This window comes from Carlito syrichta, unplaced genomic scaffold (assembly GCF_000164805.1).
Source record: "Carlito syrichta isolate Samal-C Ts95f unplaced genomic scaffold, Tarsius_syrichta-2.0.1 Scaffold304390, whole genome shotgun sequence".
NCBI classification, from domain to species: domain Eukaryota; kingdom Metazoa; phylum Chordata; class Mammalia; order Primates; family Tarsiidae; genus Carlito; species Carlito syrichta.
The window spans coordinates 75,701-85,687 of record NW_007248486.1 but is presented as its reverse complement, the minus strand read 5'-3'; the positions used below and the strand labels follow the sequence as shown (position 1 = coordinate 85,687).

General features: G+C 38.9%; 1 protein-coding gene across 1 annotated transcript in view; it reads right to left on the bottom strand.

Annotated features, from left to right (window-relative positions):
* Positions 1-3,107: 3,107 nt before the first annotated feature.
* The window catches only part of LOC110595787 (zinc finger protein-like), a 10,351-nt gene continuing 3,471 nt past the window's right edge, over positions 3,108-9,987 (bottom strand). Inside the window, 5 exon segments of the mRNA XM_021713274.1 lie at positions 3,108-3,148; positions 3,151-3,200; positions 3,202-3,338; positions 3,787-3,925; positions 3,927-5,403. Of these exon segments, the coding sequence (XP_021568949.1) occupies positions 3,108-3,148; positions 3,151-3,200; positions 3,202-3,338; positions 3,787-3,925; positions 3,927-5,403 (1,844 nt within the window).

The following is a 9,987-nucleotide window of genomic DNA, read 5'->3' as shown; positions in this document are numbered from 1 at the left end:
TCCTTCATGGCGTCTGGAATCTTGTTACATGCTGACAGATGATACACACAATCAGTCCCAATAAGAATCGTTGGTACTGGTTGCTAATGAGCTTTCATTATAGACATTTCATAAGTACTATCATAATTCAATACTAGATAAATTGTTTTATGTAACACCATGCAGAGAGATCTCGTTCAAGTTTGCACCTGGTTTTCTCTAGACATTGCCCATGAGCCAATTCCTTTCACAAATTCTGTTTTGTATTCTGTTACTATAATTATCCTTAGCAAATCACAACCTGGAGATGGTCTTAGGGACCTCCGACCCACTATCCAAACTGAAACAGTGTGGATCATAATAGGTACCTAACCTCCTGACAAGATGTAGTTTAGAACACTAATTATTAAAATCTAATATATCTCAATTAGACACTTTGCTGAAGAAAGCCCTTGAACCTAATACACTTAAGATATCACCATGGTATATAAATTGTGAGTTGGCATTCAAACCAGCTTTTTGTCCTAACTAGTTCCTCGCACTTGGGAAGCTCTACTGTCATGTTCCCTGCCCATGCACACCTGTTCGTCAAAGAATCTGTTGACTTTTTTTTTCACCTCCACAACAGAATTATACCCACTTTCTCCTGGATTTGCTTGCTCCTTAATTTATTCACAAAGCAGAACCATACACATTAATTACAAAGACAGTTGACCACATTCATCAATTTATCTGAGAATTCAAATGGCTAGATAATTTTTCATTTTGAAATGACTTCCAAAATTCTTTTTTTTTTTTTTTTTTTTTTGAGTTGGAGTCTCACTCTGTCACCCAGACTAGAGTGCAATGGCTGCTCCCGGCCACCGCAACCTCGACCTGCTGGGCTCCGGCGATCCTTCCGCCTCAGCTTTCCAAATAGCTGGAACTACAGGCGCGCTACCACACCCGACTGATTTTTGATTTATTGTAGAGATGAGGTCTCGCCAAGTTGCCCAGGCAGGTCTCGAACCCGTGGGCTCAGGCAATCCACTCACCTCGGCCTCCCCAAGTGCTGAGATTACAGGTTGAGCCACCGAGCCCGGTCCCAAAATTCTTTTACTTAATTTTGAACTTATGTCATATGACAATATAATTTTATTCAGAGAATTTATAGGTGATTAACATTAACAGTTTTTCAATTTTTATTTTATTTAATTAATTAATTTATTTTTTGAGTTGGAGTCTCACTCTGTCGCCCAGACTGGAGTGCAGTGGCCGCTCCTGGTCATCACAGCCTCGACCTGCTGGGCTCCGGCGATCCTTCCGCCTCAGCCTTCCAAATTGCTGGAGCTACAGGCACGCGCTACCACTCCCAGCTGATTTTTGATTTATTGTAGAGATAAGGTCTCGCCAAGTTGCCCAGGCGGGTCTCGAACCCGCGGGCTCAGGCAATCCACTGATCTCAGGCTCTCAAGGCACGGGATTATAGGCTGAGCCACCGAGCCCCGCTTCAAATTTTATTTGACATAACTAACTGCTTTGGTAAATCTGATACCAAGAAATTTTAAAATAATGCATAAAATTATAAAATGGGAAAATGAAAAATGTCAATGTTGCCACAGAAAATTAGTAAGATTATTCATTCACACATTATGCATGTACACACTACTAAAAAAATAAATACACAAAGATATTCATTTGATTATGTTATGAAGGCTACAAACTGATATCACAAAGCCTACACCATGTTCTTCCCTTTTACTATATACCCACACAATCATTTTATTGGCTTCATGTTATTATAGGAATAAGTGTAATTCACATAAATTCAAATTGTTGAACACTTATTATTTCCATTTTAAAGTAGAGTGACATCATTCATGTGGTCTACTTTTCAGAGTTTTAATGTAATAATTTCCTATCCTATGACTTTCAAGTCAAATAGTTGCACCTTATACAGTCTATATATACTGCTTTCCAAAAGATATATTTTTAGCCAATAAAGAAGAAAGGTCAATGTTACTCTTGGCCCATAATGAATATATCTGATGAAATTACCAAATCCAATTTTATCTTGGTATTTCATAAAGACAGTGGGGGGAAATATTACATAACAAGGTTGCCAAAAATTGTCCTTCAAATTTAACATAGTTTCTACCTGAGAAGTTTAATCAAATAAACGCTACAGCAATGAGAAGGCATCATATCAAAACCTGCATAAAAATGCAGAATCACAAATCATGATCAGTTCAGAACTGATTGAGAAAATTTTTGTCAGTGTAACTAACTACCTCTAACACTTATAAGTGTTACTATAAATCTGACCTTAACACTGTTTTAAAAAAATCTGTGAAATATGTGGTCTGTTATTGCAAAGGTAATAAAACTTTTTTCATCAGGTATTGTGAGAAAAATTACAAATGATTGCTGAAGTTTTACTCTATACAACCAATAAAACACTAGACAGAGCAACAAATAATAACTTCAGAACAGAGGATGAGTAAAGCCAGGAGCCAAGTGCAAAAAGATACTATTGAAAATAATGCTGTGGACTACAGTACTGAGTGTACTCTGCATTTCAACTCATTTTTACCAGAATTATTTTTTTGAAGGTTTCCTCTTTTAGAAACAATTTTAAATACTGTATTTCTCTCCTTTGATTCATTTACCATGTTTGGAATACACATACAAACTGCTAGTCAATATTAAGGTTATGAAGATTCAGCAGCAAAGAAAAACACATGTAGCTTATATTGTAGTGGACATCACTTTTGACATGTCATCATTAGAGTTTTGTAAATACCTGAATAAACTCTTATTCTTTCTAAGGTCTGTCTCTTGAATGATAACTATAATTGTCAAACTTCTGAGTGAAGGGCTCTCCACTATGGTGAAAGACCACTCTCTCCCGGGACCACTGTGTTAGGCTGAGCTATGCTGAAAGACTGACCTTAACTTAAACAATGTTTTCTCATCTATGAAACTGGATGGAATTTATTACCAGTATGTACTCTGTGATAAATTGTAACATATGAACTCAAACGGAAGTGCTTATCACGTCAGATTTTTAGTGTTTCTCTCTACTGTGGACTCTCAAATGAGATTGTAGTCATGAAGACAGAGAAGAGTTTATCACATACATCACATTACTAAGGTTTCTCTCCAATGTGGACACTCTGATGAAGCTGAAAGAGGCCTGACTGAAGCACATACCAATCTCACAATTCTATAGTTCCTCTCCTGTGTATCTTCTGATGCATATCAGGATTCAAGCACCTGTTGTAGCCCTTCCTATAGTCCTCACATTTGTATGGTTTTCCCCACTCTGATCTTTGTTGGTCTTTAAGGCAGGAATTAAGAACAATGTTCTTCTCACAGTCCTCACATATGAATGGTTTTTATCTGATATAGCAGAAAATCCCAGCCGTTATGGCATCAGGAACCATGGAAACTGTGGAAGACAATTTTTCCACAGGGGGGGGAAGGGGAAGGATGTGTAGTCAAACCTGCTCATGTTCATCTGTATTTGCAGCCACTCCCCAGAGCTAGCATCACTACCTTGACTCCACCTCAGATCATCAGGCATTAGATTCTCATAAGGAACACACAAACTAGATCTCTTGCATGCTCAGTTCACCATAGGGTTTGCACTCCTACACGAATCTAATGCCGTGGCTGATCTGACAAATGTGTAGCTCAGATGATAATGTGAGCAATGGGGAATGGCTGTAAATACAGATGAAGCTTTGCCCCCTCAGCCACTGCTCACCTCCTGCTGTATGGCCTGGTTCCTACTAGTCCGTGGCCTAGGGGTTGGGAAGCCCCTACACATCTCGGATGTGTCAAATGAGTTGAAGTCCAGCTAAAGTCCTTGGTATACTTCTCACATTTGTATGGCTTTTCTGCCAGGTAGACTCTCTGATGGGAACGAAGCTGAAAATTCTGGGTAAATATTTTCCCACACTCCACAAGTGAATGGTTTATCTCCACTGTGGAGTCTCTGATGTTTCAAAAGACATGAGGACCAGCTAAAGCTCTTTCCACATTCCTTACAATTAAAGGGTCTCTCTCCTCTGTGGACTCTCTGGTGCATATCAAGATTAAACTTACTGTTGTAGCCCTTTTCACACTCCTGACATTTATACAGCTTTTCTCCAGTGTGGATTGTCTGATGGGAATGAAGTTGTGAACTCTGAGTAAATCTCTTCCCACATTCTTCACATTTGAATGGTTTTTCTCCACTGTGGAGTCTCTGATGTTTCAAAAGACACGAGGCCCAGCCAAAGCTCTTCCCACATTCTTTACAATTATAGGGTCTCTCCCCTGTGTGGACCCTCTGGTGAAACTCAAGATCTAACTTCCTTTTGTAGCCCTTCCCACATTCTTCACATTTGTACGGCTTTTCTCCATTGTGGGCTCTCTGATGGGAGGACCGTTGTGAGTTTGTATAAAATCCCTTCCCACATTCTTCACATTTGAATGGTTTTTCTCCACTGTGGACTCGCTGATGGTTCAAAAGACATGAGGACCATCTGAAGCTCTTTCCACATTCTTTGCAATTATATGGTTTCTCTCCTGTATGGACCATCTGATGTTTATAAAAATCTCGCTTACAAATGAAGCCTTTTCCACACTGCTCACATTTGTATGGTTTCTCTCCTATGTGAACCAAGCAATGACTATGAAGTGCTGATCTCTGACGAAAGCTCTTACCACATGTATCACATCTGAATGGTTTTTCTCCTGTGTGTACCATAGAATGTCTATTAAGTCTTGACCTAACACGAAAGCTCTTATCACATGTATCACATTTGAATGGTTTTTCCCCAGTATGGATTCTCTGGTGTTCCTGAAGCTGTGAATCATGAATGAAGGCCTTCCCACATTCCTCACAATTATAAGGTTTATCTCCTGTGTGTAATTTGTGATGAACATTAAGTGCTGATCTACTACTGAAGCCCCTCCCACAATGGTCACATTTGAAAGGTTTCTCTCCAGTGTGGACTCTCTGATGAGTTTGTAGATATGAACTGTGACTGAATTCTTTGCCACACACATCACACTTATAGAGTTTCTCTCCCTTGTGGACTCTCTGATGAATACGAAGAGCTGAACTATAGCAGAAGCTTTTCCCACATTGATCACATGTATGAGACTTCTCTCTTGAGTGTAATTGTTGATGAAGATCAAAGATGGCGACATCACTGAAGGCTTCTTTACATTCATTACACTGGTGAGGTTTCTGTTTTATGTGACTTATAGATAGTCCTGCCTCAACCTGGCATGTAAAATTACTGTCTTTGGAGAATCGAGAGCCATTTGTCATAGAGTCTTGAGATGTGGTTAAGTCACCTACAATTTGTTTCCAGATTTGGTGGCAGAACCATTCTTCATGTGGCTCTGCTTCTGAAACAGTGTCCGTCTCAGTTTGAATCTTGCCTCCTATACGGACACAGAATTGAGAGGTAGATAAGTCTCTTCGGTGTTCAGTGTTATCAAGATCTGACACCTAGCACACAGCAGGAAATGTTAATGAACATAAGGAATGTTCAGATTGTGTTTTTCAACTATACTATGTTCTCTGGTTTGCATGAGACCAGTTTAGAACCAGACTATGTCTCTTGTAAAATCTTTGGTAGAAATAAAAGACAATTAAAAAAAATTAATATGACTCACACATTTAACTTGTTACTATTTCTAGTAAATTTCCTAGTCATTTAAAAATCTTGCATGATAAATTACAAAATGAATAAATTATGTGCATGAATTGTAAATCAAAAGGAACTTTAAAAAAATGTAATAATAAAATCAACATTTTGTATATTCACATTTATATTGTATATCCTTAAAAGAAATTAACCTAACTAAAAAAAGAGGTCTTATCCTCAGCATCTGAGAGGTAACCACTAGGACCTTGAAGTGTCATGCCTGAGGAGAGTGTCTTTTGTTTGCCTGGGAACAAACACTGGGTCACTCTGGATAGTAGAACAATATAATTTAGTGTTGTGGCTGGCCAGTCCTTAGGGGGTTGAGGAGTAGAGCTTACCATGTCAGAAAGAACAACAATGTGATTTAAGGTGAATCCTCATTTGGTGCTTCCCTAAACTCTTATCGTATTTAATTTTTCTCTTGGCTAACTGTAATATGCATTTTTTCCCTGTAAAAATCAGTAAACATGAGCATAAAAGTATTCAGTGAGTTCTGAGAATCTTTCTAGTGAATTATTGAACATGAAGGTAGTTTTTAAAAACTCTCAAATTTGCAGTTGGTGTGAAGACAGTGTTCTGCAAAATGTCTCACTAAAATTTGTAGTTGGTTAAACCTTTTATAATGTTAAATATCAAATATGTAGGAGTGTTTATATACACATATTCAAGTATTCCTGAATAAGAATAGAATTTTGTACAAAAATATTTAATCTTATTTTTCTGTGTTAATATGGATAAAAACTGGGTTATCTGAAATAGTAAAGGGACACAACTATAGTTTTCATGAGAACTGAAAGGCTATATCTAACAGGAGCAGACAAAGAAATATGTTCCTAATGACAGAATCAAAGATGTCAAGAATCACTATGAATAAAAAGTGAAGGCTCTGGGCCGGGTGTGGTGGCTCAAGCCTATAGTCCCAGCACTTTGGGAGGTCAAGGCAAGAGGATTGCCTGAATCCAGGGGTTCAAGACCAGCCTAGGCAGCTTGGTGAGTCCTCATCTCTACAATAAATAAATAAATAAATAAATAAATAAATAAATAAAATTAGCTAGGCTTTGCAGAGCACACCTGTAGTTCCAGCTACTTGGAGGGCTGAGGTGGAAGAATTGCCAGAGCCCAGCAGGTGGAGGCTGTGGTAGCCATGAGCATGCCACTGCACTCCAGTCTGGGTGACATAGTGAGACTCCAGAAAAAAAAAAAAAGAAGGATCTGGAAGTATTTTTAAGAAAAAAAGAAAGTCTAAAATATAGAAATATAGGCCTGTGTGTTTTTAAGACTATATATCATTAGTGCACTATGAAGTAAAGTTAAAACTTGTAATAAGCATTTAGAAGCTAGGCACGGCTTCTAACCATTCTGGGAGGTGGAGGAGAGAGAATTACCTGAGCCCAGGGTTCAAAACCAGTCTGGCACTTGGCGATACCTCATCTCTGTAATAAATCAAAAAATTAGCCACCCAGGGTGGCACGCACCTGTAGTTCCAGATGCTTGGAAGGCTGAGGTGGAAGGATCACCTGAGTGCAGCAGGTCAAGGCTGCAGTGGTTGTGAGCATGCCACTACACTCCAGACTGGGCAACAGGGTGAGACTCCAACTCAAAAAAAAAAAAATTAGAAAAAAGAACTAGAAATTATTAGAGCACATAATGAGCAGGAAAGGTGCCATTACATGAAATGCCTACTAAAGGCACCCATATACATCTACATGGATAAAAAATATTTGTCCTGATTATCATAAAAGATGTGCTTCAAATTCATGACACATTGAAAACTATGGTCAGGATATTACCAAGTTCTGAATTAAGTAAAATTTCCGAAACAAAGTTAACTTCCAGTGGTTTAAACTTTTATAATATTAATTAATGTGTACCTATTGGTACACAATGGTCCATGACCATGTTTAATACATTGTCATGAATAAATAAGAAGTGTCTGGAGAGAAGGGAGAGTCTCTTTCTGGATGTTTACATTTTGAGAAGGCAATTTCCCAATTACTTCTAGGTTATAAAGTTCACTAATCCAAAATACAGCACTAGGTCTTTATAAAAACCTTTTTTGTAAATGTGTAAAATCTATCTTCTTCAATTTTTTAACAGTTCAATTTGTATAAAATAAGGTTGCAGAAATATACACCACATTTCTGAAGAAACATTCAGTTGCATGATTTGTGTCACACATAACCTTATTCTTTCCCCTCTAGGAGAATGAAGGTGACACCTGGGGGCAATGATATGCAAACAGACTTTGAAAAAGGCAAATGTGCTGCAGATGGGTATATATTTCAAAGGAAATGCAAATAGAAAGCTGGCAATATTGTCTGAGACCTATGAAAATAAAAAAATGTTTTTTCCTTGTGTAGGGGAGCTATCTCAGAACTAGACATCAGAAGCCTCATTCAAGCTGGGCTCAGTGGCTCAGCCTGTAATCCCGCGCCTTGGGAGGCTGAGGTGAGTGGATTGCCTGAGCCCGTGGGTTCGAGACCCACCTGGGCAACTTGGCGAGACCTCATCTCCACAATAAATCAAAAAAATTAGCTGGGCGTGGTGGCACACGCCTGTAGTTCCAGCTACTTGGAAGGTTGAGGCGGAAGGATCACCGGAGCCCAGCAGGTCAAGGCTGCAGTGGCTGGGCAACAGAGTAAGACTCCAACTCAAAAAAAAAAAAAAAAAAAATCCTCGTTCAAAAAGGATTTCTTCCCAGAAATGAGTATCAAAAGCCCCAGGATAAGGCACAGGGGTGATAAGTTATTCAGTGTGGTCATAAAGAGAAGGCCTAGAAGTTTCCATGGATGAGGGTCAACTGCACATACACCAAATTGCAATCATGTCAAGGGACATAAGAAAATTGAAAATGGATAAGTAGCCAACCAAAGACAAAAAAAAAAGTTCTGCAATTTTTTGCCATTATAGTTGGTCTTCAACATTTATGTGTTCAGCATCTGTGGATTCAACCAACAGTGGATCAAAAATGTTTGGGGAAAAAAAATTCCACAAAGTTCCAAAAAGCAAAACTGCAATTTCCTGCATACTAAGTACTACACTGTGTAAATGAAGTGATATATAGGCATTGCATTTGGTATTACATGTAATTTAGCAATGATTTAAAGTATATAGGAATATGTGCATAGGTTATATGCAAATACTTCACGTATATAAGGGACTTCAACATCTTCAATTTTGGTATCCCTGGGAAATGGAATCCTGGAACCAAATCCCCCTGGTTACCAAGGGCCAACTATATTTTATTCACTCTAGCTTGTGTATCACTTATTAGCTATCGCTATGATTTCTACAGACAGTGAAGTTCCCTCATTCATTAATTCATTCACCAGGCTAAAATGTGTTTACAGAGAGCTGCCATGTACCAGGACTATTCAAAGTGATAAAAACACAGCCATATACAAACATGTAAATTCCTCTTTCTGGAGATTACATAATGTAATCAGTAAAAAAAAAAAAAAGATCACCTCTCATGATGTTAAAACTGAACAGAGACCCAAATAAACCAAAGGAGGGGCTGGAAAGCTTTGAAGTGAAAGATATTCCAATCAGAAAGAAGACCAAGTAAGGACTTTGAGGCAGAAATTTCTGTAATAAACAGAATAATGGTCCCTCAAAGACATCCACATCCAATCCCCAGGACTTGTAATACAAAGCAAGAGGAAGAGAGGTTGTGGATGCCATTAGGGCCTCCAGTTAGCCAACCAGAAAGTAAGAAGATCATCTCGGATTATCCAGGAGTGACCAATACAATTATAAGGGACCTGAAAGGTGAAAGGCATAAGAAGAATGGCAGAGGGAGCATGACTATGGAAGAAGGACAAGTTGCTGCCTTGGATGACGGAGGAAGGAAAATAAGAGCCAAGAAATGTGAGAGTGCCCAGTTGCTGGTATGTCAAAATGAAGGTTTCTCCTCAAAAGCATCCCCCAAAAAACAAAGCCCCAAAGACACCTTGATTATTACCCAGTGAGATGTGTAAGACTTCAGGCCTAAAGAACAGAAAGATAATATTTGTTTATTCTTTAATTCGCTGAGCTTGTGGTCATAGGTTACCACTAACCGGCAATACAGTTTCCCTGGCAGGATGGAGAAACAGGATGGGCAATGGGGCTGGAAGAAACAGAACAAGAGGGAAAGGACAGGAGATAGAGTCAGAGAGATAGTGGGGGATGAAGAGTAGACCACAGGGATCTCTAAAAGCCACTTAGAGAGGTTGTAATTTTAATAAAAAATAAAAAGCCAGCTGGGCTCGGTGGCTCAGCCTGCAATCCTGTGCCTTTGGGAGGCTGAGGTGAGTGGATTGCCTGAGCCCGTGGGTTC